General features: G+C 40.7%; 3 protein-coding genes across 6 annotated transcripts in view; all 3 read left to right on the forward strand.

Moving 5' to 3' along the window:
- Window positions 1-2012, forward strand: part of slc44a2 (solute carrier family 44 member 2 (CTL2 blood group)) — a 20239-nt gene extending 18227 nt beyond the window's left edge. The window contains exon 22 of the mRNA XM_032527302.1: window positions 1000-2012. Within this exon, the coding sequence (XP_032383193.1) occupies window positions 1000-1109 (110 nt within the window). The 3' untranslated portion in view covers window positions 1110-2012. The remainder of the gene's footprint in view (window positions 1-999) is intronic.
- Window positions 2013-2278: 266 nt separating this feature from the next.
- On the forward strand, window positions 2279-9360 carry odad3 (outer dynein arm docking complex subunit 3). Of its 2 annotated transcripts, none has more exons than XM_032527440.1 (13): window positions 2279-2513; window positions 2736-2857; window positions 3010-3087; window positions 3305-3496; window positions 3640-3738; window positions 4579-4704; window positions 4981-5103; window positions 5248-5397; window positions 5501-5661; window positions 5764-5920; window positions 6111-6260; window positions 8842-8929; window positions 9011-9360. In XM_032527440.1, the coding sequence occupies exons 1-13, from the start codon at window positions 2435-2437 to the stop codon at window positions 9133-9135; spliced, it is 1650 nt and encodes a 549-aa protein (XP_032383331.1). In that variant the 5' UTR covers window positions 2279-2434; the 3' UTR covers window positions 9136-9360. The 2 variants fall into 2 exon arrangements, with proteins under 2 accessions (XP_032383331.1, XP_032383325.1); XM_032527434.1 differs by having other exon boundaries at window positions 2281-2513; window positions 3637-3738.
- Window positions 9361-11231: 1871 nt separating this feature from the next.
- Window positions 11232-19896, forward strand: part of rgl3a (ral guanine nucleotide dissociation stimulator-like 3a) — a 22760-nt gene continuing 14095 nt past the window's right edge. For 2 of the 3 annotated variants that reach the window (XM_032527315.1, XM_032527325.1), the window contains exons 1-3: window positions 11232-11396; window positions 12070-12328; window positions 19269-19555. In XM_032527315.1, coding sequence (XP_032383206.1) covers window positions 12140-12328; window positions 19269-19555 — 476 coding nt within the window. In that variant the 5' untranslated portion in view covers window positions 11232-11396; window positions 12070-12139. Of the gene's footprint in view, window positions 11397-12069; window positions 12329-17212; window positions 17460-19268; window positions 19556-19896 lie in introns of those variants that run through there. The other variant, XM_032527334.1, reaches the window with a different exon arrangement.

A 19896-nucleotide genomic window follows, 5' to 3' on the forward strand; every position in this document is an offset into this window, starting at 1 on the left:
ACCTCCCCAGTTGATTACTGACCCACCTGCCTTGCTCTGTCCCTATCCTCTCTCTGTCTAAGTGCTGCATGGTGTTGACATGGCCTTCTGAATGCTCGCAACTAACATCTTAATCCTCTGAATGCTTTTGTACCCTTTTTTCTTGTTTGTCACCGGGAAAGATGTAAGTTGATTTCCCAATGAAATTGCTGATGACATTCCATATTTATTGGATGTAAATCTTGATTAAAAGTGATTGTATTTAATCGTAGTAGTTCTGTTGTGTGGGTTTTAAGGCGGTTTGGCGTATTGGAGGCAGGTGAGTTTTCATGTCCAACAAAATCAGCCAGGACTTTGATTTAGTCTTAAAGGGGCACTCCAACAATTTAACATGTTAAAGAACCTTGACTTGTCAAGGGAGTACCACTCAGCCTTCAAAACAAGTAATGGTTACTTAATGAACCACCGAAACGATTTTGAAAACATTAATTTAAGGTACTCGATCAACATTGAAATCAATCAATATAAAGGTATCTGTTGTATTACTGTGTTCCAAACTGGGATGTAATCAATGACAAAAAAATGCCATGTGGCAGAAAAAATGTTGTATTACGTTTACTAAGGGACGTCCCCCCCCCCCAAAAAAAGAAGAAAAAAAACAATCGAGGTTTGTATCGAATCGTGGGTCAAAAAACGAAGTGAACCAAACCAAAGTTTGGTGTATCGTTACAGCCCCAGGGGGCATTACTGTTGGTTGTGGTTACCGGGACAACACAGCACACTTCTGATCACACCCAAGGGACCTGACATGTTAAACCAGAGATGGCAGCCAAACACTGCTTTACAGCTTGGTGTCTCTTTTGGTTCTCCCTTCCGTGAAGGGCTATGTTAAATTATTGTTGTCAGATGAAAGGCAAAACAGACTATTCATGGACAATTTATGAATGCAAGACTGGTTAAATGACTCTTGAGTGTTAGCATGCTGATGTTGTTCCTCACCCGCTTCTGTCCATGTCACAGTGGAGGATCTGGAGCGCAACGATGGATCAGCAGAGAGGCCGTATTTCATGTCGCAGAACCTGCTCAGCCTCCTAAACAAGACCAATGAACAGGCCAAATCTTTAGATTAAGTCGTGTGTGTGTGTGTGTGTGTGTGTGTGTGTGTGTGTGTGTGTGTGTGTGTGTGTGTGTGTGTGTGTGTGTGTGTGTGTGTGTGTGTGTGTGTGTGTGTGTGTGTGTGTGTGTGTGTGTGTGTGTGTGTGTGTGTGTGTGTGTGTGTGTGTGTGTGTGTGTGTGTGTAAATTAAAAATAAGAGATTAAGGAGATATTTCAGTGTTTTCCTGTGCTACATTATGTATGTAACAGTATGTTGGTGTAATGCTGCCAAATGAGATTCATTTATGTTGTCTGTTGGATATTATTGATCCTTTGGTATGTAGTTACAAAGCCTTACAAAGCTCATTGACTCCCTGTATTTTCCCAAGTAGGATTTTATACTGGAAGGAATTTGTAAGCTTGACTTTCAAATGATAACTAGTTAATTTAAGCAACAGTTTGCTTTGCCACAGGTGTTTTTATTGTAAATTTAGGTCTTTTTGTCACTTTGTGTGTATTTTGTCATGCAGTTTTTGTTGAATCTTTAAAGGGTCCAGTTTCTTTCAAATTAGATCTCCCTTTCATGACAGATGTTGATATATATAAATAAAGCTGTGCTTTTTCAGTTTAAGTAAGCATATTGCACTGTTGGAAATTAGCTCACCAAAGCAAAGTTGCTAAATTGCGATTAAAAGCTTAGTATGACACTCCAAGCTTTAAGAAATTACAAATGAACCAAGTGCTTTAACTTGAATATGCAGTCGTAATTGTTTGTGTGAACAGCTTGTGTTATTTTTTGTCAATATTTTGCACATAATATACTGTATATCCATGATTAGGCTAATATGCAAATTTTGAGTTTGTAAAAGACAACCTTGCATTTTGTTGTAAACTAATAAAAGTTTGTGTTCCCATGTCAGTGTTTAAAGGACAAAAAATTGTATAGGCTGAATGCGTCCTCTGTCCTTATGCAAGCCTTTGTTTATCACTGTTTTACAGGAGCAGCATAGCATACTTAGTCATTTTCCTAGGCTATTTAATGGCACTTCTAAAATAAATAAACTGTTAAATGGTTGAATTAAATATTTAGTAACTAAAAAGGGGACATGTCCCTAAGTGAGTAATGTATTGTATTTACCATTTATTATTTATTATTTTATAGCTTAAGCTTTAATCACCACAGTGCCTCGAAAGGGTTAATGTGAAACTTATCAGAGCCTCACTTTAGCGTACGTGTACAGGTTGCTAGGCAACACTGGAGCCTACCAGAGGTGGTCTTCTTTCAGGTCAAGCTAACACCGATTGAGTGCGAATTTTCTTCGTCAGCGTTAATTGTGTTCAACAACAACGAAGCGGGAAAATGCCGTTTAGTGCCGACGCAATGAAACCTCCGCTGCATGACCAAATAACGGAGATGCAGCGAAAAATCCAACTTCTGGGTAAGTTTGTTTACCAAGTAATTAGTCTGCGCGTCGCTTTTCAGTTCATGCGGAAGGACGCGTACTTTGCTAGCTGCTATATTGAGGTTGCCATGTCTAGCCACTGTTAACCCCATAACTAAATATGTAAAAAAAACAGCAACTTGCTGTGTTATTAATGCATAATAAGTCGGCAAACCTTAATGTAGCTAGTGTTAGTGTAACTGTGAATGTGTCCACCAGAGGGCGACAGAACTGCATACTATGAGAGTTCTCAGTCCACCATAAAGAAGAACAGAGATACCATCCGCCAGCTGAGGCAGGAGAACAAGAGGCTGTGCAGAAAGCTGGCAGACGTGAATTCTGTAAGTCCCATAAACAGAGGCAACGTTCCCAGCTTAGTTGCTTCTGCTCTGTCCTCACATATCCTAGTCAAAGAAAACAGGCGCAACGTCACACAAGTCATGATAATCCGACTTACTTCCATCTTTTTCCATTTTGGCGTCTTGTCTCCCAGGGTGATAAAAATATCATCAAAGCGGCCTTTCAAAACAGAGGGTTGGAGAAGGATGCCTACCGCAACATGTCAGGGAAGGTGAGAGGAAGGACCATAAATACTGTACGATTCACGGTTCATAGCCGCATTGTTGTTCACTCTAATTATTAATATGACATAATTTGTATAAAGTTCATAGTAGTGGACTATAAAATTATATTTTTGGACAATTTTCACCAATTGCAAGAACACAACTTTCCCCTCACTGTCTCTCTTGTGCACTCACACACTCTCCCTGTCATTACTCTTTTCTCAGGCAGCCCTATTGACGCTTGACCAGAGGGTGCTGTCCAAGATGAAGCGTCTCAATGCCCTTAAACACACCACCCAGACCCACCAGCGTCGCCTAGAAGAGCTGAAGATGAGATATCAGAGAATGAAACCAGAGGGTAGCAGCGGAGCACCGTCTGCCGATGCTCGTGCACAGAAACAAGAGGAAGATGCCATGGTGGTTACTTCTTAAGCTCATGCCGAAATGTGCAAAACATGAAAATCTATTTTTCATTTTTTGTTCTAATGTTCACTCTCATGAAGTACATGACAGAATAGAACACTTTTTAAACAATGTGTGCGTTTGTGTGTCTGCAGAAGCTGCGGGCGCTGGAGAACAGTCTGGAGAAGACCCAGTTTAAGTGCAAAGAAGCTGAGAACATCATGACTAACTATCAGAAACTCAAAAGTCACCTGCAGGTTTATCCAACATACACATTGTTAGCCTCTGAATAATGTTTGTACTCAACATTGCTTGACATGTTGCAGGGGTATTGTCAGCACCACCTCCCATAATGGTTTGTGTCATTCTGCTGAGCTGCTGTAGATGTATACGTATGTATAAATATGGTAACTATGCATTATCATACAGTCTATGTGCATCAGCAGACACCCTTATCAGAGTAAAAGTACTTCATCATCAGTGTTTTGTACAGCCTGCTTATAATTTCCTCCAGGTGTCATGTGAAGAAAAAATGGATGCTGTGATGCAGGGTTCAAAATGAAGTTTTTTGTCCACCAGCCAAATGGCTAGTGAATGTTCAATTTTTTCCAGCCACTTAATAGATTACCATGTTTTTTTTGGGCTGGTGAGTGAAGCAAATATACCAGCCAATTGCATATTTTACCAACTTTTTGCTAGTAGATTGTGTTAATTTTGAACCCTGCTGTGATGCCTGTGCTAAGACTCTTTGTTGTTCCTTTGATATCCAATTCTGTTTGTGATATGTAAACAGATATTCCCAATACTCGACAATGCACTTAAATCTCCTTACAGTTACATTTTTATATTTGGTTAATGGGCTTATCCGGTGCAACTGAAGTGCATTAATAGATCAAGCTTTCAGGCTTTCATTTCTAGATCACAACCTACTGTAATGATCAGCCAGTAATATTTCCTGAGGTGGTCCTGGACACAGTGTTGCAACAGTCCTCTTGTGATCTTATACTTTTAATGTTCTAAACACCCGCTGCCCCTTGCATCCATATTTCTTGTCCTTTCTCTTTCTACCCCTCACTTTTCCACTGTCACCGCTTCAGGAGGAGAGTCTGACTTTCCATGGCCAGTTGGACAGTCTGGAGGCAGAAATCCTGAAGCACAGAGAGGAGCTTCAAAACATGCAGGTCATGAACAACAACGCCCAGCTTTCTAAAGAAGCTGCTAAGGTGACCTTCAACCTCCTATGCTAGGAGTTCGCGACACGCATGTTTCTAATAAATGCGTCACAAGGATGAGTCACTAATCATTATTAAGTTAAATGACTCACAAGTAAAGCAGTTGCAATGGCTTTTTCAGTGTTTACTCAGTTGTTTTTTTAATGCTGCTGCATATACCGCAATACAACTTGCAAATACAGATAATTAAGTCTACCTTATCACTGTACTGTACTTTTTTCCCCCCAAAACAAAGTTACACACTTTTTCCCTTCGTCTTCCTGCTAGGTTGAATTACAGCAGCAGGAGGAACTGCTCTACAAGGAGCGCAAGGAGAGAGAGCATATTATAGCAAGCTACAGGAGAAAAGTTGACGAGCGCAAGGCCCATGCTGAAAAAGTTGATAGAAGGGTGAGATACAGATGATGGTATATACATGTACACTTATACACATAGATACTGTATATATATATAGTTTCATTCAAAACAGAGGCAATCTGTAGAGTGAAATGATTAATGAATGTTTTGAGTTTTAATAATCTCTGCCATCTTTAGGCTCAGAGAACAACTATGCAGCCAGACGAGCTGAGCAGTGAGGCCCAGCGCAGCACCCCCAGGATGGCAGGGGAAGAGGAGAAGGCCATCTCCTCCTTTGAGGAGGCCTTCCAACGCATCAAGGAGGCCACCGGAGTCACAGATATACAGGTATGGATGTGGAAAGAAAAGTATTGGCTGTACCAGCTGTGGATTCTCACACATACGCTGTACATTGCGTTTACATGTATGTTTTTCTTCTTCTCATGTGTAGGAGATAGTGGAGCGCTTCATCACACAAAAGGAGACCCACCAACATCTGGAGCAGCTGAGGAAAGAGAATGAAAAGGTGCTGCAGCAGCTGAAGGAGCAGAAGGAGCTTCTGAACCAACATTTCCAGGATATGAAATATTCTGGAGAGGCTAAACTCTCCAGGTGAGACACTCAGACAGTAGTTGAGGATCAACGGCGTTGTGTATGCAGCTGTGTAAGGTTTATTCTCAAGCCTTGACTCTTTCTCTGTGTGTGTTTTGGTAGTGACAGACAGATGCTGGAGGAGTGTGAGCAGCAACTGCAGGCCCAACAGCAGAAGTGTGATGCATGTAAAGAGCGCCTGGAGTGGCTCGTTAAAGCCCTCGGTACTGTCCGAGCCGGAGTGGAGCATCTCGCAGACAAACTTCAACACATCACACTGGTAAATACAACTTCAACCATCACGACCGTAGGTTTAACCTCCAGGGTTTAATCAGCCGTCATATTTGTAATACGTGTTCATTTTCTTTTCCCCATCAACCCATACGTCTTTAGTTTGAATTCTTTACCTATCAGGATGTTTGGTGACAAGCAAGCGTATTTGTGTACACCCTTCTTCCATTTCTCTCCAGAGTGAGGACACAGTGGCTGATGTGTCTCCAGACTCAGATGAATTTGTGGTGGAGCTGTTGACCCAGTGTGAGCTGAAGTTGCTATCACTACAGGAGGAGCTTCACGGAAAGGATTTGGCTGCTATAATGAAGGAGATGGAGGAAGAGGAGGTGAGTCAAATCTGATTGGTCAAGTCGTTTCTGTCGTTGACTGATTGCCCATCTCCATTATCTAAAGGGGTTTTGATCCATTCTCTCATTTGCTACATGGACTTCCAATTTTTCCAAGCAAAACACAAAAAGAGCTAAAGCGCTCCCCACGTCAAGAGTTAAAGTTGTATCTTTTGTATTTTTTGTATATTGTTTAAGCGTTATGTTTCTATTGAAAAATAATAACAAAAAACAACAATGTTATTGGCCGAGATACATGTTGTGAGTATCAGACTGGAAAGCATCTCTACATTTGCTGCTTGTTAAGGCGCTGATTCTTTTGTTCACTTATTAGTCTCTAACTGCTCAAAGAAATCTGGCCTGTAGCATCTAAATAATATCCTTTTTGTTTCCTAGCTCATATGGACTCTAGACTCAAGAAAAAATTATGTATTTATTATTTCTAAGTCCTACTTGTGAGATTATTAATGTTTTTCCAGATCAATTTACTGTTGCCTTTTCCTCATTCAATATAATGAGATAAAAAACGAGATTTAGCACATCTTGCCTCTTGGATAACTTTGTTTCTTAAACCTTTATAAATCAGCATGTCAGTGTCTCTTCTAGTTTATGTCACAATATCGTTCCCTCACGGAATTGATTCTAAGGCTGAAGGTGTTACAGCCATGGTCCCAGTTCATGCTGTTTACTTCACTGACATTCTTCTCACCTAGCTTTAGGTATGTCTGGGAGGCTCTTTGGCTTAGTTGTTCTTGAATCTATTTTTTGTTAGTAAATATTACATCAATTTGTGTACTGGAATGTTTTTCAATTCTTGTTGGACCGGCTATTAATTGTTTCACGTGAAATTTCTCTGTAATCAGTATTACTTTTTTCTTCTTAGATTTATCCTCCCAGTTCACATTATCCTCACCCATAAGGGTGAATTATTTGCTGAGATCGCACTTCGTTGCGTTGCATTTTCAAGACTTCTTCTGTGAGTTGATCAAAGAAAGTGGCCTCAGCAGAAGCAAGCCTATAAACACCTAAAGTGTGAAATGACACTTGTTGGGACAAGATTCATTTTAATCTGACAAACTCTAACCAACCAGCATTGTCCTGCTGATGGAACCATTTTATCTTAGAGACATGGTGCAGCCAACACGTGTGACAAAGCCCGCCTTTATTTAATGAGTGAGTCACGTTGCCACTGAAGATGCACATGCATGCTTTGTCCCTGTAACATGGGAAACCCTCCCTGCTTGTAGACATGCAAAGCCAACTATGACTGCTATGTTCAGCATCGCAGAAATGTTTTTGCCTATTTGCATAATTGCTTCTAAGTTAATTGGAGCCAGCTCTTAGGTGAATCATCACTCCATTCATCAGAGCTCATCCAGATTCACAGTGGTTTTAAACACACTGTATTCTCTGTTTTGGGATAGGATTTTGAAACAGGTTTTGCATTCTTGCAGAGTAAACATAGACGTGAGGTTACTGTACAGTTTTAATGACAGCGGCCAGCGCTGTTTGTTGTGTGTAGGGGGTATGTGTAGCATAGGGTGAAACACTAGGAGTACTAGGACATAGGGGACATAGCCAGACAGAAAGAACACACTGCTTAGGTTGGTTTCTTAGCCTGCTTGCTTGTTGAGCAATTGTACCAATCCACAGACAGAAGAGAAATGACGTGAAAGCGAAGGGTGTCTCTGGTGACTTGAAGGTTGTGTGACTAACATACATATCTCTGTAACTGATGAAATGGTTCCAGAAACTGATTCCCCAAACCCTATTATAATTAATATTTCATTTTTAATTCTGGTTTGAGAATTGACTAACTTTTAATTATAAATGCAGTTTGGCAATGGGCACATTGTGGCTCTTGTTTAAGCCTACATTGCACGGGGCGACAAATGAACGCTGCGTGGCTGAACGTATGCACGCATGCTGCTGTGCTAGCATAGCTTATCTGAATGGAAAGGCAGCCATTAGAGCCACCTGAAGTGTTTGTTCTTGATTACTAACACTCGGCAGCACCTTCTCTGTTTGAGAACAAAGGATATCAGCGTGTACCATAGGAAACACTTAACAGTGTGTGGGCCATTTTGCTAATGACATTGACTTTTTTACTCTCAGACGCAGTTTTAGAAGGCATAATCTTTGTAAGTGACGTCCACATGAGCTGATCTTTAAAAAAAAAAAAAGTAAATCAATGCAGCCTTGTTTGCATGACCGGTACTGTTAGAAACTGCTTGGCTGTCCTGGTCAAACAGCTTGCACCTATACCATAGAGAAGTACAGTACATCCATTCCTACAACTTCAACTGGCTCTTTTAAAGTTTTCTGTTTCTTAACTGGCCTCACACTAATTTAATGTCCTTTAGATATTTGTGAAATTCTGTTTATATTACAAGACTTGAAAAATCAATAGGCTACACTTTTGATCAGTTTTGCAATGTTTCCTGCATGAACAGACCTACATACACTAGGATTTCATGGATATAGGGGACTTTGAAGAATAATATTGAATATTATAAGCTACGATGGCAAATAAATGTTTGATGGTAATCATTTATTATTTCCTTTTTGTTTCTCTGAGCAGTTCTATGTCAGGATTGAGGGGAAACTGCCAGCTTACAACATCCGCGTCAAGCTGCCTGACGACCAAAGACTGGACATCTTCAATGACGGTGAGTTGGGAGCCACACACACACATACGCACACGCACACAGACACACACAGAGTCTAAACTGTCACCATTTGGGTCTCAGAGGACGACAGTGAAGAGGACGAGGCTGACGTCATCTCACGTGAGGCACTGAAGCGCCAGTCTCTGATGATCATCGACTCCAATAACAAGAAGAAGCCCTGGAAGAAGAAGAAGGGCAAATTCTGAAACAACACCACAGTCCCAAGACTCAAGAAAAATTAAGAACCATCCTAGATGTTTGTTTCTTTAAAGCTGGTTACTTGTAGAAGTGGATGTGTTTTGACAACAGTAATGTTCTCCGTCAGGTGTCAATGTTGCATCAACAGTTATTTCTCTGCCTATTAATTTTTCACCTTTTCAGAATTCCACCCTCTGCCTCATGGGAAGCCAATAAAAATTGCATTCACTTTTTTATCGTTTATTGTACTTTCTTTTACAATAAATGTCTGTACGTTGGCAGAACGGGTAACTTGTGTCCATAGGTGTTCTCTTCCATTGTCTAGCTGATCGAAACCTACTCATTGTGAATGTCAGGGGTTTTAGCTTACAGACATGGTGCAGGTCACTGAAAGCCAACACCTGTGTCAAATCCTGCCTTTATTTGATGGTGAATCACATTGACACTTTAGATGCACATGCATGCTTTGTCCCTGCGTAAAACGTCCGCTGCTTGTAGATATGAGGCGCCACCTACTTCTGTTATGATCAGAATCTCAGAAAGGGTTGTGCCTCTTTGCTTAAATGCTTTAAGGTGGATGGAGCCAGCTGTTGGGTGTTAGGTGGAACACGTTTTGAGTTATTGAAAGAACAATACAAATATGGTGTCACTGTTGTTTGGTAATGTGCTTGTTTCTATGTGTCCATATACCTAAACAAATTCCCCCTGGGACAATATCTATCTATCTATCTATCTATCAATAATACTTTGTGCCAAAATGTCAGAAGGTAACCTTATGATGTACACTGTTTTTAATTGTCTAATAATTGCAGCTGCCCCAGTTACCAACAATTAAATATAGAGTAGTGTACACAGTGTATAGGGTGTAACCAGACAGACAACCTGGGGCAAGGTCAGGGGCAAAACTGCAATGGCCACACAGAAGTTGACAAAGAAAATAAAGTTTCATGTAAAAGAAGGAAATTTGATTGTGACTCGTGACACACTCGTCCAAGCTCTCACAAAAGATAAGAAAAAAAGAAAACAATTTCAATAAGGGATAAAAATATAAAAATTAAACAAAACAAACTATAAATAGCACATAAAGGAAAAACGGTGTATGCGTCGAAAGTAGTGTATTTTTTATTTTCATAGTGACCCTGATATGCCTTATACTGTAATACCAAACAAAGACCAAAGCTAACCAAGCTACATTACAGGTTTAACTATTGTACTTGTTACTCATCACACAAATAGCACATCAAATATTAAACATTATCATAAATACAGTTTGATTGAATGTCCCACAGCCTTGAGAGAACCTCCATCATGTTGGACACTGATAATATACAGGCTGGCCAGAGAAACCATAGGATCTTTTTTCCCCCTTCTTTTGTTTTATGTGTCTTTGTAAGATGCCTGTGAAGAAAGTTTGTGTGTTTGTGCGTGTTTGTGTGTGAATATCCCTATTTTATAGATATGTATGCGTGTTTATCTGTAGGTGCAGGTTAACATCACCTGCTGCAGATGGTATGTTGTTGTTGCTTTTTTTTTAGCGGATCGACCAATCAGTGAGAGGAGGCGGGCCTGCGCGTCCTGGTGCAGATTTTGAATCGCTGCCAGCAGCGTGAGGAGGGATCCCCGGCCTCCAATTTAACACGTATCAGCAGTCTGTGGATGTTTTAAATGGCGAATTTGTCACGTTTTTATAGACGCACCCTGTCTGAACAGCGCACTGTTACCCAACCTCAGGTAAGAAACATTTCGGCCTTTAACAGGTTTCAACAAACTCTTTTAATATCATCAGCCAGTTCAAATTAGCTAACTAGAGTCACACTGAAAGAAAAATAATAATGTGGATGACGCATGTCTGTGCACTTTCTGTAAGCAGAATCTAACCATCAATATGTGTGCTGCCTTCAGTGTTTGTATGTCACTCCACACTGTTGTAGTGATGGTGAAGAGAGTTTGTGCTTTTATTCTAATGAGGTGGTTAGTGAACTGGAATGATGGGATGTGAAATGAAATCAAAAAAGGGACACATTATATATTACAGTGTACAGCCAACAGAAGGAGGCCAGTCCAACACACACCCACCCACGTAAACATGCGCATAGAGCATTATCCACCCACAAACACAAAGAACAATCAGTCCTCAGTGATGCATGCCAGAGTCTCTTCCATCCAAGTTGGACACTGACTGTCTCTACACTGTCTCTGACTATTGTGGCTGCCGGACTGAACTTCATCAGGACTCAGGAGACGCAGATTCGCGACAAGCAAGGTTATGGTAAAGTAACTATTTGTCTTTTTATAGGGTTTTTAATTGTATTCAAAGTACGTTTGGAATGTTAAGATTTGGGGTTTCGTTGAGGAAACATTGCTCTCAATAGCTACATGTCATTGAATAATGTGGATTTTGTACCTTTTTGTTTTTAAAGAAATGTATTTTATTGGTATTGAACATTGACTTGAAAGTCATATTCTGTACCTCATTGTAGTCTTCATATTTTCAGTGATTGTTCTCATGATGGACCCATTTTGAAGCCATTTGAGACTGTATTAATGATCCTATAAATAAAGTTAATATTATGTAGGTCTACACTTTTCCAGTATTGTCATCTCAGTAAAAACAGTACTGACAGAGAGACAGTCCTCAATATGCTTTTGTAAAGCTGTAGAGAGGATTCCTCAATCAGTTCAGAAAAAAAATTAATTTTTATGCGTCAGTTTAGAGGTTTTATGTGCCCTTTTCATTTCATTTACATCATTGTGCTGTGTTGCTCCTAATGACCTGAGTTAGGCTCATAACTGAACCCGATTTCTGTCCCAGAACAGTAGGTTTAAATATGTAACTATCTGACTGGGATACTTCTTTGATGGTTGTAAAAAAACATGAAATTACAAGAACATTTTACAGCGAGTGACTATTCCTAATGTTTTCACTCTCCTCCCGCGCAGAGATGAGGCAGCAGGTGTGGGAGAGATCTGACAAGCTGTGTGTGGGCCCGTAAGCGTGACACACAACACGAGATGAGGACCGTTATTCCTGTGTTTGGAGGCGGTGATGGAGGGGAGTCCCGCGGCCTCCGCAGTAGGGTGGCCAGGATGAAGAATCTGCTTTGGCTCAGGCAGAGTCAGTGGGTGGATGTCCACATGGACACAGAGCCCGGTGTGTGGCTGACCAGCTTCCAGATGTTGGACACTGATGGGCAGTACGAGGTGAGTCAGAACCCGTATGCCCTGAACATAAGACTCAAGACTTCTTCTGTGAGTTGATCAAAGAAAGTGGCCAACACGTGTGACAAAGCCCACCTTTATTTAATGAGTGAGTCACGTTGCCACTGAAGATGCACATGCATGCTTTGTCCCTGTAACATGGGAAACCCTCCCTGCTTGTAGACATGCAAAGCCAACTATGACTGCTATGTTCAGCATCTCAGGAATGTTTTTGCCTATTTGCATAATTGCTTTTAAGTTAAATGGAGCCAGCTCTTAGGTGAATCATCACTCCATTCATCAGAGCTCATCCAGATTCACAGTGGTTTTAAACATACTGTAATCTCTGTTTTGGGATAGGATTTGGAAACAGGTTTTGCATTCTTGCAGAGTAAACATAGACGTGAGGTTACTGTACAGTTTTAATGTAAGCTTCCAGATGTTGGACACTGATGGGCAGTACGAGGTGAGTCAGAACCCGTATGCCCTGAACTCCAGATTAGCAATGCGGGATTCACCTGTCGTGTTCCTGTGCTGCAGTTAACTATGACATCTGCTCTCTGTGTCCTCAAACCTCACTTTATTTAAAACTCTAATTTTGTTGTATGGGGGTCAAGAAAATGATTCAAAGAAGTCAAACCAACACATAAATCTACCCTGTGAAAACCTGGGTTATTGGGCAAACAGAGCATGGTGGATGACACACACACACACCAAACGTAGGAGGGTCTCTCAGAGGCTGGAGGATTCATCATAAGTAGAACATTAAAATGTCTGAAAGTAGGAGTTAATATAATATTCATATTGTAATATGATGTTAAACGTTGCCTGGTAATTAAAATGTGTTTTGGCTGCATGAGACGCAACACATTCAAATGCCTGAGGGTATTTTGGCTGCAAAAGAAAAGCAGCCGATCGTCACTTTTCCTACGCTAGAACCAGCAAATAATAATAATAATAATAATAATAGTCTAAGTAATAGTTTGGTCTGTAAAATTAGAAAAGAAAGATGTTCACATTTGAGAAGCAGGAGCCAGTGAGATTTTACCATTTTTGCTTAAAATAAAAAAACTAATCAATTTTAAGAATTACGATAATACATCAACAGTTGTTGTCGATTTTTTTGCTGATCAACTAATTAACGGTAATTGCCTAATTATTTTGCCTCCAAAGCAAATATTTGGCATTTTGCTTGATAGATGAGGAATTTATCAATTATCAAAAGGATGTTTGTTTGATTTCCTGGTTTAGTAATTGATTTCTTGACAAAACACTAACAGGAGTAATGTGTATGTAGTGAGGCTGGGTGTTGCTACCTTTAAGTACAGTAGTGGTGCTATCTTAAATGATTAGACTGCTGAATGATTGTTCATTTTGATTGGCTCCTTCCTGGATTAGATTCCCTGTTGTATTGAGTGTCCTCTGATAGAAGTGGTAGTATCAGGCATCCCGATATCCCGTGGGATCCTTGGATCGGCGATGCGCTCGGAGTTGCTCGCTGTGGTGCTGGAGCTGAGTCTCTTGTCCCACGCGGGACTGGCAGTCCTTCTGTCAATGTTGTGAACAGTTGTCATGCATTGAGTCATTGTCTACGTCAGGTTTCTCTCTGGGAAATTTTTCGTGTTCAGCTTAACATTTTTACACTCAAGACGTCATCAGCACCAGACATTTAGTGACACTGCGGGCACTCCAGGAAGTATATTGTGATAATGTGGGTGTGCTGTGTATTTCCAGCTACAATGAGCTTTGGGTTTTGAGCACACAACTTCAACCCGCATGTTTCGGCATCATCTTGCATGCATGCATGCTTCTGCTTGTTGCTCGCCTGTCACCTCATCATCCATTCACGTGTCTAATGAGTACTAATTGAGATCTCTCCTGGCACTTTCTCTGCCCTTTTATTGAGCCTCTGTAGAGAGACTGGGTGACATCATGACATGGGAAAACGTGGCAGAATGTTTGTAGATTTTCATTTCAGTGGAAGGAGACTCATTAGAGAAACAATAGCTCATTATTTTCCTTTGAACTAGCGAGTAATGGACAGCCTGATTAAAGACGTCCCATCGGCTTAGATTGTCATTGTAATGATTTGCTGCTAGTCGATTTGTCTCTGAGTGTAAGTAAATGCCCCGTTTCCCGAAGGCTCTTCACTTGTGCATTCCTTTCTTGAAGTCACAATGTCGAAGTCAGTGTTAAGGAGCAGAACAGACCTGTTTCACATGCTACGTCCCCAACACGCCCCAGAACGCAAGAGGCCGTCGAGAAAAACTGTCCCGACTGGATTCTTTAGAGGCATTGGCACTGAAATGCAAAGTTCCTAGCATTTCGATGTTGGCCTGAAACTACTCAGTAGACAGAACACTCTTTTTGCATCTTGCATTGAATTTCTTCCTGGAAAATGATCCCCCAAGTTTTTATAAACTATGTTTTCCTGACAGGCAGGTTTAAAGCTGGCAAGCCTCCTCTTGATATTGATATGGACAGAGAGCTTAATTAAATTGAAATTAGTGAAAATGTAACTTTTTTTTTATGTTTGAACGCCAAATGTAATAGTATTGTCTCTGCCATCCATTTCTGTGAGGAAAAGAGAAAATTGTCGTTATGTCTACGTTTTAACTTTTGTTTGCTGTAATTCAAATTAATGACCTAGTAGGTCTGCAATGTGGGATCTGTATAATTCAGCATTTAAAACAATGCTTTACACATGACATGCTGACACAAAACTTAATCCAAAACCCACAAACCAAAGACAATATATATTTAGTTATATGTACAATATGTAATTTTGTGCCACTAGGGGTCTCTGAATCAAAACCATAACAAAAGATGGAGCAACGCTGTCATTGCAGTTAGTTTCTCACAGTTAGGATGCCTTCAGTGTTCATTGTTCAGGAGGTTTTTTTTCTGACGCTGTTCGGCTCGTCATTGGAGGAGCTGCTGCTAACCTTTGCGCCCTTGGGTGGCTGTGTCTCAGGTGGTAGAGTCCTTGCCTACCTAACAAAAGGTTGATGGTTTGATCCTAGACCCTGCAGTCCCGTGTTGATGTGTCCTTGGGCAAGACACTAAATCCTGAATTGCTCCTGATGCTGTGCCATATGTGTGTGTGTTTTTCTTCTTCTAAGAAGCAGGTGGCACCTTGTATGGCAGTATAGCAGTAAGACTAGAAAGCGCTACATGCATGTGCGTTTACAGTCCGATTTTACCTCTGATAACTTAAGATTCAGATGTTCAGGAGATTTCATCGGGAGACGCAGAACTCTCCTCCTCTCCAAAACAAACCGATCAGCCAGACTGGACGCTGAATAAAGAAGCCTGTTTTTCTGATAACTTTAGATCACATGACTGAAATCTTTCATCCAGTTAAAAATGTATAGTAAAAACAACCAAGATCTAAAAATGTGGCTTAAAACTGGATAAAAAATAATTTTATGGCAGCTTCTGGCAGTAAACCGCAATGTTTGATGCATGTGCAAAGGGGATATGAGTCCATTGATGGGCGGCAGCGATTGTGTCCTTGATTAAGATTACATGTCTTCTGGGTTTGAACATTGTTGGAAATATTTGGGATAATGGACGCACACAACTCAACAAAATATCTAACATAGGTCTAGTCATTTTTAGACATTTAAATACGGAACAGTTACACATTATAAACTTTAACTGTAAATAATTTAGTAAGTAATGTATTATGCCTTTAATTAGCCCACTAACTTTTTAATTAACTTAGAAGGAAAAACTGAGGTGGTAATTTTTTGAAAAAAAGAGGAACGATTAAAAGTCTGCGCTCAGCTTCAAACAACATTTTAAAAACAACAGACAAAGCCAAAAATCTTGGTGTAGTCATGGCACTCAGACCTGAATTTTAACAGCCACATCAATCAACAAAGTCAGCCTACTATCACCTTAAAATATATCAAGGGTTAAAGGACTATGTGTCAACAGGACTTGGAAAAACTGGTCCATGCTTTCATCTTCAGTAGACTTGACTACTGTAACGGGGTCTTTACAGGTCCTCCTAAAAAATCAATCAGACAGCTGCTGCTGATTCAGACGCTGCTGCTCGAGTCCTCACTAAGACCAAAGACTGGATCACATCACACCAGTTCTAAGTCTTTACACTGGCTTCCTGTGTCTCAAAGAATTGATTTCAAAGTACTCTTGCTAGTTTTATAATCCCTTAACGGTTTAGGTCCAAATACATTTCTAATCTGCTACTACACTATGACCCCCCCAGACCTCTCAGGTCTCTGGCAGGTCTACTTCTGTCCCAGAGTCAGAACTAAACAGGGTGAGCAGCTTTCAGTTTCTATGCTCCTCATATCTGGAATAAACTCCAGAAACCTGCAGATCCGCTGCTACTCTCGTTCTTTTATATCAGCTGAAACCTTTCTTTTTGATGCGTGCTTTCTTAAATGAATGCTCATTTCTTTAAATTTCTATGCTGCCCTGTAACTTTTATTCTTGTGTTTTATGTGTCCTAATGTTTTCTATTTTGTTTTTAACTGTCTATTCATGTTTTAGTAGTTTTTTATGCTTATGATTTTAACTGTTTGTACTTGTGTTTTATCTGTTTAACTGATTTTGTGTAAAGCACTTTGAATTGCCCTGTTGCTGAAATGTGCTCTACAAATAAAGCTGCCTTGCCTTGCCTTGCCTAACTTATTCTTTTAGAGAGCCCACTGCTTGTAGTAATAGTGCCATGAGTATCAATAACAATTCTTTTCAGTCATAGCCTCATTTTTAAAAATCTGCATAAGAATAGGTAGTGCGTTTCCCCTTCTTATCCTCATTGGTCAGTACTCTTAGCACCGCCCACACATCTCTCATGAGCCACGCCCAATGCAAAACAGCCTTCAACTTGTCCTCCCACTCAAAAACTGGTCCATCCACCGTCAACCCGTGTCGCTGTTCGTCTGTTACGTCTGGACACAATTCATCCTTTACTTTATCGTGCTGTGTGCCATTAATTCTCAAAAATGAACGACATTATTCAGACTGAAGTGAGCTGTCGCAGTACAGTGCTAATTCCTTAAGTTCTGCCTGGGCTGCTGCAAAAGGAGTTTACTGACACAAGGTTTTGGAAAACTTTTCTTAAAGAGAGAGGACAAACATGGGAAAATGGCAGTTGTCGATGGTAGGTTAAATGAAATGTGTTGTCATTTCTATGTCATTTTGTCAAACATTTATTTATTTATTTATTTATTATCTAACTTTACATGTGTGGTCAGTCAGCTTGCTAGCAATATGTGGACGTTGTTGTCTCGTCTCTGGTCACCCGGACAGACACATTGAGATAACGTTACTGGTTTCAGTCATGTATATCCCATGTATGTATGTATGCAATGATGTAAAAAGAGAACTAGGTCCACCAGTGTCGCATTTTGTCAGGCAGCTAGCAAACTGTTTTTGTCTGAGTTTCTGTCATGTGATATCGGCTGTTCTCAAGCATGGTCTGCTTCTGTTACATGTATGTGCCAAATAACACCGTGTGAGTATATAACTGTCTGTGGTGTATTTGGACAAACTGCCACCATGTTTTCTACAAGTCCAGTCTCACTTCAAAGCGATGAAAAGTTGCTGAAAAGGGGGCTAAACCCAGATATCATAGTCATGAAGCATCATGCTTCATTTTGTCAACAACCCCACATTCTTGTCTGGGTTCTTTTGACTGACTGTTGAGTCCAGACAATTATATTTGAATATCAGACAGTGAAGGGACAGATAATGGGACATCTTGCATCAAATAGCTTTGCTTTATTTTTAAGATTTTTTTCTGGTGCTTTTCCCTTTTATTACATAGAGTAAAGGGCAGCAGGTGGGATTCGAACCCGCGCCTCTGCAGGACTCAGCCAACAGCTCAGCCCCTAGCTTTGCTTTTCTTTGATGGACACATAGTTGACCGTCCAGTTACATGTCATGTTGTATCCTATAGATGGATTGTCTTGCCACGCATCTAGCTGTTACCTTCTTCTACTAACTTGCATTGTGGTGTGACAGTAAAATCCCTCTCTTAGTACCGTTCATTTTGTAATATCATTGTTCATCATCACTCCAAATATGACAAAGGTTTCATCTGTAGTTTTTTTTACAGCTCTCATGTGTGTAAAATAATAAGAAATGGATTGATATCTGTCACAACCCAAGCTATTCAATGCTTGATAATATTTCAAGTAAAACATTTTAGTGTAAAATACAGAGTAAAACAATATGACAATATGAGAGCTAATGCTGTGATAATGATTGCGATAGCGTATCCCTCACACTTAAATCCAGTGAAACGTGGTTACTTGTTGGTCCAGGTCAAAGGAAAAACCTCCTGATCTCTCTTTGACAATTTCTTTTGTTTCTCTGCAGTTTTGTAATGTGTAGTTTGAGGGGAAACGTAACGATGTTGCTATCTAAACAGATCCAAAGTTAGAATTAAATTGAGGAAAAAATTGTGTGACGGTTCAATATGTTGTCTCTCCCTTTGTTTGTGGACATAAACAAGTGAACGCTTCTTTGCCCAATGATGGGCCCATTCACCAGGTGTCTGTCTGAGTCAGAGCTCAAGGCTGGGTTGCAAGAAGAATCTCAAGAATGAGGTTAAGTGACGTTGAGTTTGGTGTTTTTTTTTTAACAAATTGACTCCGTCTGAAGGCTTAATTCATTCGTCATGAGTTCTAGATGTGTATTATTGTCACGGTAATTACGTCAAGCAGCTGGTGCCGAAAAAGCACCATAACTGCCGGGGATTCAGAAAAACTTTGCAGAAGTTTCTTGTTGTGTTATTTGTTCCTCTCGGTACAATAAATTATTGTATGGGTTCCTTTTATGTTGTATATGCCACATTGCACAATGAAGTCTGTGTTATCTACCATCTCGTGAAGCAGAACAGAAGGCTGTATCGTGTATTTAGGTGATTATTTGCCAGATCTTGATGACCTTGGTTTCTCTGCTGCAGGACCCGGTGCAAGAGTGGGGGGAGGAGAAGGAGGACGGGGCTGTGTTTGGTGTCACGCTGCTCAGGGAGCCCATCCTCCAGAGCCTGGACGCGGCAGACCTCCCTACAACATTTGCCAAGTACCACACGGTGAAGGTCCGCAGGCTGAAGGCCGCCACCCTGGAGCGTCTGCTCAGCCACCTGCTTGACCACGAGCACCAGGAGCCCGACTTCATCCGTGTCTTCCTCTCCACCTACAGGGCCTTCACCGCCTCCACCAGCACCCTTATCAAGCTGCTGTTTCAGAGGTGAGAAACTGTCCCCACCAAGGCACCCATGAGGGCCCAGTCAACCCGTCTGCAAGGCCACTTATAAGGTCTTTGCTGCTGATTTATCCTGATGGAGAACCTGACATTTAGACACTTATTTGCCTATTTGCTGAAAGTAATGATAGAGTTTCTCGGCAAGAAGGCCCCTAATAGTTTAAACCAGGGGTCTTCAGCATTTTTTAGGCCAGGGACCCCTAAGCTGAAAAAGAGACTGAGTAGGGACCCCCTTCTGCATATATTGTATACAGTTGCGTTGCATATTAAACTTGGTTGACATCATGTTTTAACATTAAACATACATCTACATTGGAAGCCACATT

Source organism: Etheostoma spectabile, chromosome 2 (assembly GCF_008692095.1).
Source record: "Etheostoma spectabile isolate EspeVRDwgs_2016 chromosome 2, UIUC_Espe_1.0, whole genome shotgun sequence".
In the NCBI taxonomy this organism is placed as follows: domain Eukaryota; kingdom Metazoa; phylum Chordata; class Actinopteri; order Perciformes; family Percidae; genus Etheostoma; species Etheostoma spectabile.

What these genes read in the sequence shown, in the direction of transcription:
- odad3 (XM_032527434.1), top strand. Translation starts at nt 2,435, where the DNA reads ATGCCGTTTAGTGCCGACGCAATGAAACCTCCGCTGCATGACCAAATA. An exon ending in GGAGAGGCTAAACTCTCCAG is followed by an intron (nt 5,662 to 5,763) that starts GTGAGACACTCA and finishes GTGTTTTGGTAG; the next exon opens with TGACAGACAGATGCTGGAGG. An exon ending in ACTGGACATCTTCAATGACG is followed by an intron (nt 8,930 to 9,010) that starts GTGAGTTGGGAG and finishes TTTGGGTCTCAG; the next exon opens with AGGACGACAGTGAAGAGGAC.